The 20,599-nt window shown below is 23.6% G+C and overlaps 1 protein-coding gene across 1 annotated transcript in view; it reads right to left on the bottom strand.

Annotated features, from left to right (window-relative positions):
• LOC114129343 (cell adhesion molecule Dscam2-like) overlaps nucleotides 1–20,599 on the bottom strand; it is a 264,488-nt gene that overhangs the window by 32,003 nt on the left and 211,886 nt on the right. The window contains 3 exon segments of the mRNA XM_050205218.1: nucleotides 2,005–2,115; nucleotides 7,819–7,973; nucleotides 8,262–8,406. Coding sequence (XP_050061175.1) covers nucleotides 2,005–2,115; nucleotides 7,819–7,973; nucleotides 8,262–8,406 — 411 coding nt within the window.

Genomic DNA, 20,599 nt, shown 5'->3' with positions numbered 1-20,599 from the left:
TCTAATAATAAAAATAAACTAAAAAAAAACATGACCAAAGATGATAAATTAGTTATTCTCAATTGAACAGGATACTAAATTTTGATTAAAATTTATTGCATTTTAGTTTAATACATATAATATTGTAAATTATTATGATGAAATTTGGCTTATTTAATTCAAATTCCTATAATATGCAATGTACATTTTCATTTTCCATTTGTGTATTATAAATTTATAACTAAAATTATGAAATGTTTAAATGGATCACAAAGTACTGTATTATAAACTAAAATAAAATACGATGACCACTTAAGGAGTGAGATAAATAGTTGATTGAACTTTAAAACTGTGATTGATGATACAGGAAAAAAATATGCTATGAGTAAATTTAAAAGCTGAAACCCTTATGATGTTTTCAGTGAGAGGTTTAGTGCTTAATCTAATAATGATGTTTAATGACTTTGGGTAATATTTAGAAAAAAAAAATATGTACTAATGACATGTTAAAAATTAGATTTAATGACAAAAAAAAAATATTCTTAGAAATATCACCCTGCCATTAACTTGGGTATATTGTTAATCAGTTTAGACAATTTTGAAAAACTCATTAGATAACGTAGGTATATAATGTCTGAGTTTACATCGCAAAATTTAAACTTCGTAGAGGTTTAATAACATTAAATTAAAGTTAATGCTGGATTTATGTGAATAGATAAAAATAGAAAGTTTCTAGTATAAATCGTCAAACAACTTCATGGCCACACATTTAATATAATATATTGCTATATTAAAACTTCTAAATTCAAAATTACTCACTCTTGAAAATCATATAATATAATTCTTTTATAAAATTACTGTTTTAAAATTTTTCTCTAATTCTGAAAATTAAAGTCATTGATTGTTATTAGACTATTATATATAAAGAATAAAGAAATATATCAAAATCGAATGTTGTAAATTCAGTTTTAATATAAATATAAGTAACAACATTTTGTGAGATGATGATCTAAAAAATACTATTTCTTAAAATTGACAACAATTTTAAATTTTTATGTCAATTCTTGTAGAAAAAAATGCTGGAAATCAAATGTTGCCATTATATTCTGTCTAAAGCACTTATTTATTTGTTAAAATACTTTTTTAATTTATGAATGACGTTTGAAAACACTATTTAAAAAAGCCAAATTAACGTTTTCCAAATTATACGAAAGAAAGCTTAGTACCTTTCTTCCATATTAAATAATTGGTTAATTTAAAAAAATGGTGAAATGCGTACTAATTCCTAATTTTTCTTTTCTAAAACCTATTTACTTGTATAAATACATTTTTCAATAATGAATAATATAAATTTACTATTTCGTCAAAGTTTGTAAAAATGTATTATTGGATAATTGGATGTAATAGATACATTTTAGAACAACTAATAAATTCAAATCTTAAATTTTGTATATTAAATTACAATATTACTTACTGGTCATAACAAAAACACTTTTACTAAGATGTTACAATTTTTTTTTTTGTTCAATCACCATAATTCTGTTATCATTCAAAAATCTATCAATATTCAATAAATACTAAAAATTGGAAAATGAAAATAGTACATTTTGGATTGTTGTGAGCGTTTAAAAATATATGATGGCATCAATATTGCTTTTTAAGTTTATCGAAAAAGAAAAGGAAGGTCGAATAAGAGTTTATTCGAAAACAGTAAATTTTAATATAAAGTTTTTGATAATAATGCATCAATAATATAAAAATATTAAACTTGAAAACTTTTCACTTTTATCTTTCATCAGTTATTAAATATCAGTAATAATTTTCATTTCAACCTAACCTATTCTATACTTTGATATTACGTGTTCATATAAATTTATTGTATATTTTGATATTAAAGTGTTTAGTAGATTTTCACTGATACTTAGATACTTAAAAAATAAAAGAATACAATAGTAAAAAAATACTAGTATATCTACAACAAATTTGTAAAAATATTGTGGCCATATCCTAATTTTTTTTTCATACCTTTTTCCCAATTGATGTTGAAAATTGGATACCCAGATATTGGGCAGGTCATTTGCAGTTGTTGACCAGCCCGTGCAATTATTTTAGGAGTTTTCTTGGCTACCGGATCACCTGAAATACACACAATTTTCATATTATCGTACATTTTAATCATACAATTTATTATACTTAACGAAACCTAAAGAAATTAAAAAAAAATATATAACTAAAAAAGTGTTATATATTATCTTGATAATGTCTAATATATACGTATTATTATTTACAAAATAATTTAAATAACTGTGAATTATAAATGACCATATTCTTTTTAAGACCTCTCCATAACTCAAAAAAAAAAAATAATAATAATAATAATAATAAACCGTATAATACATTAATACACCAGGTCTGAGAAAGTATGATAGAAACTCAAAAACAAGATCAATTAGTTATTTTTTACTTTTATAAAACCTTAACTTATTGTGACGATGTCACTTACACAATTATCAGGTAATTTTGAATAAAACTCAGTTAAGTAATTTTATTATAAAAGTTTTAATTTTTTTTTTTTTAAACAGTATATCAATTTTGATTTTAATATTTGATATAATATGTGAGTATCTGTTGTCTAAAATCAAGTTATAGGTTTTCATTGGTTTTACTAATATTTATTGAATTTAAATGTGTTAAAATTACTTATAAATTTTATAAATTTGGCTTGATTACAGCTTGTCGTATGAGGCGGCCTTCTCTAACTTTTTGTAGTGGTTGTTTCTTACACGTCATATCGTATAATATGCAGTACAGTTTCAACAATATCGCTTTAACGATGCCAGTTTGTTGAATTTCAGAATTGCAAATATTCCCAAAGCGCACGTCCACATTAGAAAAAAACGCATATTTCTAGTTGAAATATGTTTGTGTCACGGGCCTATGTAAAACGACTTACAAACACAACAGCAATAACAATACTGATTTTATCTTCTTCTACTACCACTAATAATAATAATATTTTAATTTTTAATTTATGTGCGAACTATATGGTTTAGAACGTGTAGTGTCAAATATGAAATGAATAAGTACACAAGACAATATGTTATGACAATCGTTATGTTTTATGTTGTATCGAACGATGTTTGCGTTATTGTAAGATATTTTAATATGAATGTTCCAGAAAGTCGGCAAATGCTGCCAGTCATCATTGATTGTGGTTGACATATATCTAAATCGTTGGCAGTTGTTGGGTGAGTCGTTCAAATAAATAGATATATTTAAGTACTAGCGTATCGAGCTTACTAAGTGACTGCCAACATTGATGTTTGTAACTGTCACGTGTCGGCGTTGTGTGAATATTATAAAATATATAAAGCTTTTTTTTTTTTTGTTCACTAATGTCAATCACAGATATTTCTCTTAGTTTTGTTACGAAACAGTCATCGAAATTATTCCAAAATATTCAATATACTTATACTACCTACCTATAAACATAAATATTCCAATACTTATTCAAAAGTATTTAGAAATTTACAAACATTCAACATTATGAATTTATAGAATTTCTATAAAATATTCAGGAACGTCTTAAATGCCCGTCAAGTGTCTCAGTATTCTAAAATTAATACAAAGGCAAAAATATATTTTATTCACATTTAAATGTTTGTTGAACAAAATTCAAATATTATTGAAATGTTTGCAAAAAAAAGTGATTTTTTTTGTAAGTATATTATTTAACCCAAGTTTGATTTATTGTATAGTCTGATAGTTTTTATAAATGTTTTTAGTATTATATCCGAAAGCTTATTAGCTAACAAAGTAATTATTATATTCACTATTATGATAAATTACACAAGTTTTGATTTTAAAAAACATTAATTTAGCCATTATCGCGAATAAATATTATGTTAACGAATTTACCACTAAATATTACGTCGAAAAATAACGTGTAATTTAACATTTTGGACAAAAAATAACGGTGTATAAGTTTAAAATTACAGACTAATTTATTATTACGTATGCGATACAGCAAGACTATTATAATAGTTGTTACAGGTGAAAACCTACAACTTCAATTTGGTTTTACCCACATTAAGTTATATTTTAATTTTATGCTTTACGTCGGATGGGTATTAACCGCGGTAATCAATTAAAACGCACAGCGAAAATAAAATCCAGTTTCCGGACAAATATGAATCTGTAATCCTCGGCATCGTCACTTTTAACAGCGCGTTCATACGTAAAATACAACGTTTAATTGCTTTTGCGAACAAGCGCACACACACCCTTACTTCACGTGTGTGCTGTGTACTAAAAACGCGGACGAGTTCATCAGTCGGTTTAATGGGGCCGGGTCGCGGATTTCGAGTGTGCAGTTTAATTGCGCCGGTTAATATATAATACGTTATTACATAATACGCATGCGACGGTACTTTTCGGGTTGAATTCCGTTCAACAATCCTCTGGTCGTGGGGGTGGGATATAGAGTGACACACGGCCACTATAATAGTAGACTGTTACATCATTTTACCAGGTGCTCGAGAACGGCTCGCTTGAAACTCGAACAATGCCGAACACTTGTACGGGGCGTGAAACCGAAAGTCCTACGCGAGCCACAAGAAAAACATAGAATTTTTTTTACGCCTTTCTCACGTCAATCGCATATAATGTTTAACTCGTCTTTTTCTGTAGCTCTAAACTGATGATAATATAATATCTGCCAATCGTATCCACCCACATACTTAACTAATACGTTTTAAGCTGTTATTGCCTTCAAATGACCTATAATAATTGTACAAACAAATTTGATGTAGGTATAATACTCATATAGTGTAAACATTTTAAAACAAAGTTCCAAAGTACAAAATAGGTTTGTGTTACTGAAAAAACACGTTTCGGGTTGGCCGCAGATGAGAATATGAGATAGATTTATATTTTGGCTTTGGCTCAAGAATAGTAGTCGAGAACAATGACAATATCTGGGAAACATTTAAGAATCACCAAATTAATAACGTTCATCCCCAAATTTATAACACTCGTTAAATTCAATTATAGCTCTGTTTCCAATGCTTATAATTTCTGACATATCGAATATATAATAACACAACAACTAGGAATTATAATATATATTTTACGAGCAACGTTGATTATGAATACTATTAAATTATTTTTCTATCTATTGACGAAAAATAAAATGATGTATTCAATGTAAAAAAAAATATAAATTAAGATAGATTTATTTTATGGCTAAGATCAGACGAAAATTTGTGTGATAATTTCTTTGTAATGCATAATTTGAAATAATATAATAATTATATATGTTTGACTTGTCGTATATTACTTATATAATAGTTATAATATATATTATAATAAATTACAGTAAAAAACTACCTGTTTCATATTAACATGAATATGGTGAAAATAATTATCTGAAATTAGTGTCTCTAGTGTCTCTAATTAAATATCAGATAATTTTTGTTGTCGATTTTAAGAAACTGAAATGTGTAATTGAGGGTAGAAGATTTCGAGGAAAGTGATGAAACGAGTAGAGATAAAATAGAAAATATTTTAAAATCAAAGTAGATTTGATATGGTAATATCGTCGTTTAAGTTCAAAACATATCTATAATACTATGTTAATGTAATTGGTATAATATTTCAATTTATTTGATTTAAGTTACCTACATTTTATTTAATGATATTTATAATTTTTAGTTGAACAAATCGTTTAATGTTTGGTTTAATGATTTAAAAATAAATTTATTCGTTTTCCGTTTTAATATATTTAAAACTTCAATTTGTTTAATTTTAATTTTATTATTAATATATAAAGTAATAATTTGAACTTAAACATAACTTTTCAACTTTTCAAGTTTTTGTATAATATATAAAAAAATATATTTTTAAATAAACATAAGAAACTATTACTTATATCACCTTTATTTCTGATAATTTATTGATGATGGATAAGGACTGTCATAGAAAAATATTTTCAACCGTAGAAATAAGAATTGTTTTATTTATTTTATACAGAAACAATAAATAAGTCGATTAATTTCTTGTTTAAACGACCTTAATATTTAATACTACAAGTTATTTTTATATCATTGTAATTTGTTTAAGATATAGATTATTAAATATGCATGTGATAATACAGACTATTAGAGAAGGAATTTTAAATGAGTTGTTTGTTTCCTTAATCTAATCAATTGTATAACTAAGTTATACTATTTGAATAAATAAGTAATTATTATATAGTGTAGACCTATTTTTAAATAATTTGTGATTTAAATCGGGTATAATTCATCAATTATCTGGTATTTTTTTTTTGTTTATTTTTCATTTAATTGTAGTTATGTTTTTTTTTATATATGCGTATCAAAATAATTAATAAATTTAATGGACCTTGTTATAAATTTTATTTTCACTGGAGCTCTGATCCGATGGATAAAAATGGGCTTTAGCCTTTAAAACAAAAGTTCCACTTCATTACTATTTATAAATGACTTTTTTTTTCATATAAATAAGTTACCTAATTTACAAAATTATATATTTATTATAGCCTCTAATAGAAGCAACTAGTAACCAACTTCAATACTTCATATTTATTTCATGGTTTGTCACTAGGGTGGAATTCAGGAATAACATCGTATATACTTTTTTTAATTTGAACAATTCTGATTAAATAACCTAAAATGTCATTAATTATATTTAATAAAAATTTCCGAATAAATGTATAAGCTATGCGTATGGGATGTAATTGATGAACTTTAAATTGAATATTTGGTTTTTTGAAATTTTAAGTACAAAAGTATGCAACACAATAGTCAATAATCGTCGAAGAAAAAACTGTATATTTGTAAATATATTATGGTACTATAATTGCAATAATTTAATAATATATTATATCAAACAACAATATATATATATTTTATAAAACTGCATTCTATATATAATTTTTAAAATATTTATATCATTCTATAAGCGTGTTTAAATAAGATCACAAATAATAATATTAATATAAAAGGTTATCTTTTAAATATATTAATTGATCATAATTGTAAATGATTTATTTTGTTAAGTTAAAAAATATTGTATCTACATTTGAGTACATATTTCATGGATATTTACTGAATATAATTTTAGTCCCCGTTTGTAGCTAAATGTTTAATTTATGTATTTATGACTTAAAGCAGTATACATGTTTATATTTATAGATCAATCTGTTTCTGTATTTTTAATCATACTAGATGAATATAATATATTTTTTAAATTAATTTTATAGGTATCATATTATTGTATTATAATATTATATTAATTTATATTAAAATGTTGAATCAAATAACTCCACATAGACGTTATAAGTAGACGGAAACATGCATTCGCAAATATATTCCATCTCAGTGCACTTTTAAAATATTTGCATTGTTATAGTAAGGTAATGGAAATTACTATATTCTATTACAGACTCAACCCCTTAAAGTTATCAAACAGCTTTCATACTCGCTTCATGAAGAATATATACGGGCCTATATGTTTTTTAAAATTAAATTTCTATTTCTATTTAAAATTCCTAGTAGAACGATGGATGTGTCGGGTTTTTCAACGATGACGTTGAAGTATATATTATCATTTATTTTGAACAGAAATAATATTGCGAACGTTTATATATCTGTATGTATATATATATATATATATTTAATATTAATCTACAGAAAAATCCACATTGTGTAATATGATGGATTTTAGTGAGACAAAATTTGGAAGAATCTTGCGTTTTTAATTTTTAACAACTATACCTAATTGTGTATAAAAAGTTAAAACATGTTTAAGCATACAAACCATAAACTTGTATTTTTGCCGAATGTGATACTTGTCCTGCTCGGTTGGAAACAACGCATTCATATAAACCTCCATCTTCCACTTGAACTTTAGTGATGTTGAAATGACTGACGACATCTCCGATTTCTGTGACATACTGACTAACCGATATCCGCCTGTATAGAAAAATAATCGTAAGCATATTCATACATAAGCCATAATATATAATAATAGTGTATACTAAACACTGCGTTACCTTGTAATATATTTGTATACTATAAATATATAATATAATGCATATTACAGACTTAACGGGAGAATTTAAAATGCAATGTACAAATGTACGTTCGATAACATAAATTTATCAAGTGATGCACCTGTGTCCTGTACACACAATTATGCGCGAAATTTATTTAAGATAAAATAGTGTTTTAGTGCTTGAAAGATAATATTATTTTCCTTACATTTGTGAAAGAGGCACGTCGTTACCGTCGAACTTCCAGGTGATGTGAGGCGTTGGTGTGCCGAACGCAATGCACTTGAGCGAAACGTCAGGACCGGGTTTCAACAAATGACCGATGAACTTGTACTTTAATGTTGGTTTGGACGCTGAAATAGAAAAAAAAATCCTTAACAATTTCATTTTGTACAGTTCATTTCTAACGATTGAACCGTAATAGTAATTATAGATTGATACATATCGATTAAAAAAAATTCAGTTGGCATGAAAAATGTGTAGAATACAACAGGCATTTTTCATTTACAAAAACGACTTAATGTATTTTGAGTAGCTTTTACAAACTATTTAATATTATATTTTGTATGGTTGATGTTTTTTAGAAATGCCAATCATTGATTCGGAAAATAATCGTAGTATTTTTGGTACAATTTCTAGGTCTGGTATGAACCGGAGACTAAACATTTGATTATATACGTTTTCACTTAATACAAGTAAAATATCGTAAGCAAATGAATAAATATATATATATAAAAGAAATAAAAATAATAAAAGCTATTTAGTAGAAGTGTATCATTCAAATTAAAAAAAAAAAAAAATCATACACTATATTATTGTAAAAAACTTAAAAAGTTTCATTTTACTTTTTTAAATGTCATCAATCGTTATTATAATAACTCAATGTATTAATAGAATGAAACTTTTTTTTATATGTATATTAATATTATCAACTCATAGCTACTGTGTAAATTTGTATGTTGATTTGGGCGTATTTGAGGTTTGAAACAGAAATCCAAATACCGTTCAAACTTAAGTTTCAATAACCAAAGTTTACCGACGTGTATGATTTGACATAAAGACATTTAACAGATGCTTTTGCAACGTTGTAATATTATTTTGAAACATATTAGTTTTTGTGTACAAAAGTACAATACGAACACATTTAGTATTTGAGAAGCCAGAAATAGTTGGATCCATGACCCGTGTTCATTTCGACAACATTACACGAGTTCCGAAAATGCCCAAGACCATTTCGTTCACAACAATTTTATTTCAATATAATCAGATACATAACGTACCCTTATTTCAACGGTGTATCCATATTGTTACGACTTAACATTTGTAATCTATCCAAGTATGAAAATATTGATTTAATGGTTATTACTAGATTTTTTAATGATATCACATGATTGTACTTATAATTATTATGCTTAATACTAAAAGTAAAATTGTTTTATTACATTTATTGTAATTTACTAATATGTACAAAATTCTTGTAATATAACTGTTTCATATTAACTGTACCTAAACAAATTAATTTTTTTTTTTGATATAGATCAATATGAGCATTTTTGACAAATATATATTTACTTAATTATAATTTAAAAACATAATTTCGTATTTATATTACAGTACGAATTACATTATTTCACGGTAAGTTGACATAGGCTCAAAACTTAATAACAATAATTTATGATATTAATATAATATACTTTTAAAATGATTAAATATTAATAATATGATAAATATGAAAATTTATTAAATCTACTGTATTACTAATATTAATATAAATATATTCTCGAGAGATTAAAACAATGATGGGGTACATACAACACCTATTATTCAACAGAGCAAATATCTATCTACTGTATTGTCAAATAATAATTATTTGATTTGTTTTAAATGAAGACGAGGGTTTGAACAGGTCATGGTCATAGTCATGGTTAATCAAGACTTTCAGTGAGATTTGATCATTTATATAATTGGTTTACCAAAAAGTTTTTGTGTGAATGGTATAACTTGTGGTTTAAATCCATGTATGTTTAAAATATATAGAGGACTCAGCTGAGATTGCGATGGTCTCTTAATGGCTATACACATTATAATGCCGCCTGTAGATTATATTCTAAAAGCCCACGGGCTTTTATCAAGCCAAAGGTACCATAATACCTAGATAATTGTTCATATCTGTAAAGATTTTTTTTACTGGCATGTTATACCTACTCGTATAATTTGCTGCTAGTGATTTTTACTCGAATAAATATTTTAATATTTTAAATTATACGAATTTGTAAATTTTTGTTATTGTTCACAGGTATAATATAAATCTAAACTCTGCAGTATTGAATTAACTCCATTTAATATTGTTAATTTCTAAAGATCATAATTGTACTTAGAAATCACATAAAAATATAACTTTTATCACGCTTTTCTGTAATATTTACGTATTGATATTGATGTAATGGTGCAATACCTAATCAATACAATATTATGTAATAGTAATTTATTTGACAAATATGTTGTTTTTAAAAATGAGTTAACGAATTTTCAACGATATGATAATTATACATGCATAAATATTTTTATGTTTTAGTGAATCTTTGTGATTTTTTTTTTTTTTTGAATCTATTTTAATTAATGATAATTATTTTTCTCATCAGTTTTGTTTTACTTATTTTATTATTTTAATAATAAATGTGAAATTTGACTAGCTGCCAGTTATAATATTACGAGCGTCCATTGTAGATTCTGAGCATAACAATGATTTTATTGATTTTACAATGATGTGTGTTTTTTGCGTGTATTTAAGTACCTAGAATATAAATTGTCGATATATTTCTTTGATTTTAATCTATGAGAGTGATTTTAGTCAAAAAATTGGATCTAGATTATACTTTAATTAGGTCCAAATTAAAAATGCTCAATATTTAATAGATTTCATAAATTATTAGATTATAAGATTATTTAAATATAAAGTTTTATTGTTGTTTCAAGGAGAATTTTATTTTTTAGAGATATCGAAAATGTTGAGTGATCAATATTTGAGTTACCATCAAGAGTTAACTATATTTTCATTAATATAGTAAATTAGATTAATAATATTTGAATGATAATATAATTTTATTTACACATTAAATAGGAACCGATCAGTTATTTTTAAAACCTTTACATTTTATTTCTATATAATTCATAGTTTATAAAAATGGATTAAAATAACATAATTTACGAGTTAAAGTATTCAGTTATAGTATCATAATGCATTGATAATGGTACTTTAAGTTCATTCAATGGGATAGTGCACTAATGTAATAAAATGTGATCGTATATATTGTCATAAAGTGTAAAAAATTGGTTTAAAATAATATAGATAAATTTTCTTGGAAAATTAAATTTCTTTACATAAACGTAAAATATGGTACATCCATCGTTTGATTTTTTATGTATTTTCTATATTACGAGGCCAACATATTTTTAAAATCGTATATTAGATTAAAACTAATTTATAGATTAAAAATCGTTTTCCTATATATTTAATATTATTTAATATTAAACAAGTGAATTTCATTTCAAAAATTTCATAATACCTATTCGTTTTAATATTATTATTCAATATTTGTCTGGTACAGTTTTTAGTATTGACTCTAAGTAGTTACTGGGAGATGCTTAAAGATAGTTTTATATTTTCTTCTAAGATTATTTCAGGTTTTTTATAATTTAGTTATGCTTTATAACAGTAAGCAGTAACCATGGAATAAAAAATATTTTTTACTTATTTAGAATTTAATATTCTTTGATAGGAAGATTAACACAATTAAATAAATAAATTTACATGTTATTTTGTATGCAATCATTACAATTAGTGATGGGAAAAATATTCAAAAAATAAAGTTTATTTAAAATGTAAATATATATATATCAATTTTAACTGTTTCTAATACTGTTGAATCAAGGTCATATTGTGATATCTCACTATTAAGAAGATTTAACAGACTAATTGTATAGAGCAAGTGCTCTGTCATGGGCGCCACCATGATCATCATTAATGTTCTCTAAAAGTCATTTAGAATATCCAATTTATCTAAAAATTTAATTGGGTATGTATTGAAGTTAGTTATTGGCAATTATAAAATACAATACCTACATTAATATTTGTATGCTTACTAATAATAAATAAGAAAACACAATACACAGTGTTAAATAAATAATTAAATTAAAATTAAATTCAACTCAAAAAATAATACATTTATATAAATTCATAAGCCAACTTATTATAAAGTAAGTATCAAACATTCAAATTATTATGCAGTTATGAAATATATTAATTATTATTTGATAAAATAACGTAAATGATAATAATCAATACTTACTTTGTATTAATATTAAAATGCAAGGAATTTTTGTTTCTAGCAATGAAAATTTAATAAATAATTGTAAATTTTTAGAAAAATGCTTATAGTTAAATTTTTTCAAAAACAAAATCTGCAATCTTTAAAGGAGACATTTAAAAAATGGAGTTTGTCGTATAATAAATTGCTTTATAGTTCAGTAATATAATTGAAAAACAAAAATGGATTAATACATTTAGATTATTCATTAAAACTTCATTGATGATAGAACAACTATAATAAGCTCTCGGCTATTAATATAAGTATTGAGTTTCCTGTTGGAAATAGTATAATCAATGATTACTTAACTGAAACAAACAGGAAATTTTTTTATGAAACTAAAGTAGGTAGTTGAAAATCTGATAAATTTAAATCTGTTTTGTTTATGAAACTAAAAATATTTGTTAAACTTGATAAAAATATTTACACTATTAAAATGCATAGCAATTACTGTAATTAAAAAATATTTATTATGAAGTTTATTTATAATACTGTTATTTTTAGTGATCTATATTATTCAGTAACGTGAATACTAAATTTAATCATACTTTGTCTGATATTTATATACCATACATAGTACATACTCATAATCTTAATCATGAAGTTATAATATAATATTAAAATAACTATAAAATATAAATATTAGATGAATAGCTCAATATACATTTTTAAATCATATTTATCAAATGGAATTAAAACAGTTAGAATGAATTAGATACACGATGAAATTATTAAAATGTATCATGGGTTCCTTCGAGAGACTTTACTTTATCTAATTTTATTGAACGGTTTATTCAATGCCTAGAAAAATTATCAATTTGATATATGACACTGTTTTTGAATAATAATATAAAATATGTATTCGTTTATATAACTGTAAGATGGATTTAAGATCTTGTAATTAAGTCATTATTGAATTAACTAATTAAGTAAAATACCTTGGAATGAATATTGGCTAATCACAAATTCCTTAAATTGAATCAACAAAAGATAATAAATATATTTCATACAATTATCTAATGATGTTTTTCATCAATAAATATTGTATTTTATCTTATTTCTTATTTACTGCATGTTTATTTATTTAAAATATAATTAAGCCATTAAAAAAATAATAAATTTTTTTTTTAATCATTTCTTAGAAATTTTTGTCACATAGTATATAATAATATTATCTTTTTCAAATTTTTAGAAAATTCTATTATACATATAGTATTATAAGTATAAATTAACAATAAGTTATACAATTTATCGTTCATTAAATTAATTTACATGGTATTCATTTTAGGAGCACATATTTATAATACATAAATTTTATAATTATCATTTTAAATGATCTTAAAAAATCGATTATATGCTAACCAAGAATTTATCATTCATATTTTTTATATTCTGAATTTAATTAATTTATAGTTTATAAATTATACTATAAATCTATTTTACCTATTATGTTTAAATATGAACACTTGTATTAATGTACAAATTAAAATTTTTATTAGTGTAATAATATATAAGAATAGTAAAGTCCAATTAATAAATTACGTGTTAAATTGTGTGAAATATTAATAATTATCGTTATTTATTCTCTAAGTTTTGGTTTATTTGACGCTATAAAAAGTAACTAGAAATGTATAAAATATTATTACTATATTGTATACTGTATGATTGATAGCAATAAAATATTATTATTATTATTACTATTTCTAACAATAACTTAAGTAATTTTGATGATTACACAGAAAAAATGAGTAAATATTACATTATTATAATATTGTTAGGTTAGATTAATCAAAATTTCATTATTCATAATTATATATTATAACATAATTCTAAGAAAATGTGTTATATTGAAAAATATACCTAGTTAATATGTGTAAACAATGGGTTTACATAAATAAAATATTACAAGCTTTTTGTATATTATTTAAACAATCAAATAACTCTTCAAGTACCTTGGTACTTAAATCGATTATATTTTAAACTGATCGTTTTTAAGTTGAACCACCCCTAATATTTAATAATGTTAATTCTAGAGAAATAAACAATAGTGGCTGGCATTACGTGTTAGTTAAACAATCAAAATTCTCCTGATGTAATAAAATAAAATAAAAAATTGATGAATGTTAGTTAGGTTCAATATTTTCAATTAAATACTAATTTTAAGAACATTTTATATCAACTGTATATCAACATGATAACATTATAATATCATAAGATTACTGACATTAATTTACTGTTATTGGTACCATGCACTTTTGCTTCAATAAAATTAGAATTCAACGGAAATAGTTAAACCGTTTAAGTTTATATTCGAAACGTTTAAAACGAAATAATTCCATTGCATTTATCACATTATATACATGCTATGATTAAAGATAGTCACTTGAATCTGTCTTATAGTCAATAGAGGCTGATGTTCAATCGACTCGTTAATATTGTTGTACAACACTATTAGAACGTTTGTTATTGTAAATAATGGTATTATTATATAAGCACATGGATGAAATAAATGCGTTTCAAATTTTGCACCATGATAGTTATATTATATTGTAAACTATGACCGGTCAAAAACTTCACGATACATCATATTATTATGTATGCATGTGCCGTTATGTGTATTTGACTAGATGGCACCGAATTCAAAAAATAAAACAAAAGAACCATGTGACATCTGTTGTAATATAAAAATGTTCCCAAAACTTTAAGATAAAAGCGGTTGAATATGTTAAATTGTTTTATAAGACTGATTTAATTTAACCACAATGTAAATTATAATATTTCCGACTGAGGGGATATTATTACTGTATTTTTGATATAACATAACAATTATTTTATGATAAGAAGCGAATTAGTTATTTTTTGTAATATTATTATTGCTGTTATAAAACGTAAATGGGAAATATTATAAAAGAAACTATGAAAAAATTCATTTGATATTTTAAATGTAAATAGCGAGTTATGTGTATTTAAAAATTTTAAAAAATAAAACGAATGTTTCTGAGCGTTAAATGTTTCATGTTATACTTAAGTAAGACGAAGAAAATAATGTGGTTATAAATACCTCAAATTGTTATCATATTTTCTTTGTTTTATACAATTAATATTAGGCATTCAAAACATGATAAGCATGTATGCTACATGCAGACGTGTTCATCAACATTATATAATCATATTATTTTCTGGGAAACTAATATCATACTGTGTATTATACAATTTTTAAAGTTACGTTTCTTTTTATACATCACTAAAAATTATTACCACTCGGCACTCACTATATTTTACACATATCGTAATATATTTAAAATGACTGTAGGCTAACGATTATTGATGAAGTGATTATTTAATTATTATTTTACTTATTATTTAATAAACTTTTAATTAACATTGTTTGATTAATTATATTGTTTTATTGTTATTCATTTAGAACGTATACATTTAAACATTAATTTAAGAAAAAAATAATGAAAAATAAGTATTATAGATAAAGCAAATGAATTAATATAAATAAGATGTTGTTGAAAAAATGTAAAATAAATCGATCTTTATAGTTTTAATTCAAAATTATTTATCTACTTCACAGTAATAATATTGGAAGACTGACAAAAAGTTTTTGTGTATTTATTACTGACGTGGTATATTGTTTGGTTTTTATAACCACAGTTGCAATTTGATGTTCATGTGTGCAAGTTACTGCATCTAATGCGACAAGGTTAGATTAAAAATAACACGATTAATTGTTAAAAGTCTATGATAGGGGATATTTGAATATTTCTCGTTATATTGATCTAAGTTGGATGCTAACCATTCTTCGTCCATTTTTATTATAGAGTGAAATTAGATGTAATAAATTTAACTGAATCATTGTTCTCCATTGGATTTTATTGAGGTCTCTATAAGTAGGAATGAGCTAAGGTGCATTTTTACTATTTTATTAGAAGGACCTGCTTTCATCATAACACTGGTAAACGATGGGATGGCCTTACGTTACATAGCATCAATAGCCATTGAGTAAGACTTCAATGTTCTAGATATTATATAATATTGTGTAAACAATTTGGTTCAGTCGAAATCTATCTTTATTGTGTGTACATTTCTAACTAGAAAGGAGGTGCTTTAGTATTTGAGATAGAACATACTATATAGATTAAATTATTATTTCCAATCGTATAATGTGAAGTGCGCGTGTTGTCCTTTATGAACCACGTTATTCAAATTATGCAATACGCTACTTTGACTGTTTGAAAATACGAATTATCTAAATCACTTCAAATACGGTTTATATTTTTGATTTTTTTTTTTACTTTTACCGGAAAGCAACTAAAATTATTTTCAAATTATAAAAATGGTATTATATTCGGGTTATATAAGAAAAATATGGTTCGGTTACATGTAAGGTTCGTAAGGTTAATAAAATCTATTACTATTAAATATTGGGCTTATTCTATTTATGAACAAATGTCTGGCAGCAAAAATTCATTTTAAGGTTTAGTACATAACCTCATTATTGTAAACAGTTTATGTTATAATTTTGAACATGATTCGAAGTTAATTGAATCTGTAAAATGTGTACATTGCCATGCGTATATATAATTTATGGGAAACACATTCGCCAACAATTCAGGCACGTTGGTAGATCAAACGAATACAAAATACGTGTACTGTTTAATATACTTATATATACTTGCTTGTAATCGACATTATATACGTAAGCTTGTTTTGTGTAGTGCAGAGGTTTGTTCCGAAACGATCCATCCGAATTGATCTTCGCGTCGGATACGAGAGTGTTGTTTAGGGATATTTCATAGTGAATGTTTAGTGTAATATACATACATCACTAACACAAGATACGCGTGATATAAATTGGTTTTATATAATATAAAACATGTTTGAACGATTTGAATGTATGATGTAAGATAATATATTATATCATATCACTATGATATAGTGATTTACAGAAAATCAAGAACATATTTTGAATTAATTGAATTCATTAAAACAATATGTTTTTTACTATTTTTAAAAAATTAAAAAAAAACAAAAACTATTTCTAAACAAAATATTAAAATGTATAGTATCTATATATATATGTATATATTATATTATTTAATATTATTAATGATTTATTAAGAATAATTAAGAGTTATCTAAAAAAAAAAATTCTTTAATAGTGTAGGTTAATACACAATTGATACATGATTTATTTAATAATACTTAATAAAAATATAAATAGGGTAGTAATGAAAAAAAAAAAATTCAACATATCGAATCAATATGCTCAATATAAAAATTTACTGTTGCTAATAATATACACTTAGAATCCACTTTATATCAGAGCTAGTTTACCTGTTTTAGAATTTGAGTGCGATAATAAATGTACTTATTAATTTTACACATTTTAAAACAATGATGATTTTTTCGTTTTTTTTTTTATTTTATTTTTGAAGGTGTAAATGTTATTTTTGGGTGTCTAATTTTTTTAAATATCTCATTCTTTGTATAATGTATATAAATATATCTACTTACGAAACCTAATAATTCAATTACAGATTATTTGTTTTAAAATAAAGGAAAAAAATGCTAATAACATTTTTTCTAGTAATACAAATTGTAAGGATTTTTATTTTGAAAGTAGTTTGTGTAAGGAAACTAGATATGTTTGTAAATTATTTATTACTGATTACTGAACTTTTCTTAACAAATTGATCTTATTTAGTTTTAAAATATTTTTACATACAATATGTATTCAATTGTAAAATATGAAAAACATTTTTTTTTCAAAATGTTGGATACATTTTAATACAAATTGTATGATGATAATTTTCATTGAAACAAGTCTTAAAATATTAAACTATATCAAGCATTAAAATGATCATAGAATATAAACAAAAATAAAAAAATATTTATTCAATTTTTTTTGCTTAAACAATGACAGTCACTTAGAATAGTATTTAGAAATTCTGAACTTTATGATCTATTATTTTTTGTAATAATATTTTATAGAAAGTAATCATAAAATTTGTTTTATGCAAACTCGTTTAATTAAAAATTAGAAATAATAGAAATACAACACAAGCATTCCAATAAGTAGATAAGTTTGTTTTCTGAACATTTTTAAATAAAGGGAAAATGTTATTTATAAAAAAATTGGTACATTTAATAGTAAAACGTATACCTGTATATTATCTGCAAAACATTTTTTAGACAATTGATATTTGTTGGAGTATAATCTATGATTAATTAATAATTTTTAAATTGACTCGTATATAAAGTAGATAAAAAAATGGATAAAAATTGCTGACATTCATTTATTGTTCATTACAGAAAGAACTTCATTATTATGATATCGATATATGATTAAGTTTGTTAATCTTATAGGTACAAGCCTTTTACGTCATATCACGATAAATTGTGTAAAAAAATATGACACCTTTTATAAAACGACAAACAATTTTTAAATGGTTTTAAATTAAAAAAAAAAAAAAATAATAACAATATTAAAATACATTTACATAATAATATATAGGTATACATAATAAATTGGTACATCAAAATTATGATCACAAACAAATATTAAATTAATAACATATTCAACTTCAGTTAATAATGTGCTTATTATTATGTATTATTTTTGATTAAAGATAATATACAAATAAAACAGTGTGTTTTAAAAACAAATTATTATTCACTCGCAATTGTATGAATACGCTATTTTATTCAAATACCTACCTAGATTTTCTACAATTTACTCGTTTGTGCTATCGTATAACGATCTAACATGGTGTATTTTTTTGCTCTGAGCGTAAAATAAACGTTGTTCTTTTTGAATGTCTATGAAAACGAAAAAAAAAAAACAATCCAGAAAAAGGATTCAATCTGATCGGGTATAGTAACTTGGTAACTGTAATAACGTTACGAAGGAAAAATTGAACGATTTTCGACAGATCACACACAGAATGCAAACATTTGTAAAAACAAATACAAACATACAAAAACACTTCGGGTCTTTGCGAATTTCCGATTACAAATATGTGATATATATTATATAATATTTATTTGACTTTAACCGAAAATTTATTATTATTATTATTATTCTGTAAATTTCAAGTATAATAGAATGAGCTATTGTTTTTACGATTTATTATTTATTGGTTTATAATTGATTTTAAATTTAAATTTTGAGATTTATTATATTAAATAATACTTATAGGTTATACATTATAATGAACCGAGTTGTTAACTATGATATAGAATAAATCGTTTATTTTTTGATTATAATTAAAAAATTAATCATTATAGAATCTTCATCAAAAATTAATTTTTTTTTTTTTAGACACATTATTGTAATTTTAAAGCATTTTTATTACATTTAAATTATTGATTTTGAATAATAATTGTCCTTTGCAATGTTTGCAAATTGAATTTAGTGTTCCTAATATGTAGGTACTACGGAAAGTAAAAAATTATTATTATTTATATTATTTATTTATTCATTTTATATTCGTGCAAATTAATGCTATTGATTAATGTATTCATTTTACAGTACTGTTTTTTTTTATTATTATTTTAAACTATAAGAGTATTTTCAGATAGAAAATTGGATCGGGTTTATACTTTAAAGATATCAAAATACCAGTATTTTTTTAAATATATAATTTAGCAAAACAACAAAAAACATTTTATGAAAACACGATCATTTTTACACTAAACCAAATTTTGACTAAATTGATTTCATTACTTTGTTATAATTCAAAATCGAATCACGACAGAAAGTTAAAAGTTTCACAAAGTATCATTTTCAAATTGATATAAATGGTAGTCTTATAGAAATATTTTGACATTTTTGGTCTACCTAATTATAAATCATTGACATTTTTAATTTTTTTTTTATAAATGTTAATAAAACTTAATGAATGGATAAAAATGCTTGAAAATATAATATAAGATTTCTATTAAATCGTTAATTTTCCAACTAAAAAATATCGAAAATGTATTTCTACAATTATATTTAAACTTAGTGTTATAACAAAATTTAAGAAAATCTTGAAGAATACAAGTTATTCTGTGATTATTAGAATAATAAAAAATTGTTTTGTTTATACTTAAGATTCAAAAATTGAATATCAGGTTTTATTAGTTTTTAAACCTCTTTAAAAAAAAAAAATTCTACTGGATGGCCAAA

The sequence above is a fragment of the Aphis gossypii genome, chromosome X (assembly GCF_020184175.1).
Source record: "Aphis gossypii isolate Hap1 chromosome X, ASM2018417v2, whole genome shotgun sequence".
NCBI lineage: Eukaryota > Metazoa > Arthropoda > Insecta > Hemiptera > Aphididae > Aphis > Aphis gossypii.
The sequence above is the reverse complement of the archived record's forward strand: the minus strand, read 5'-3'. Positions and strand labels throughout refer to the sequence as shown.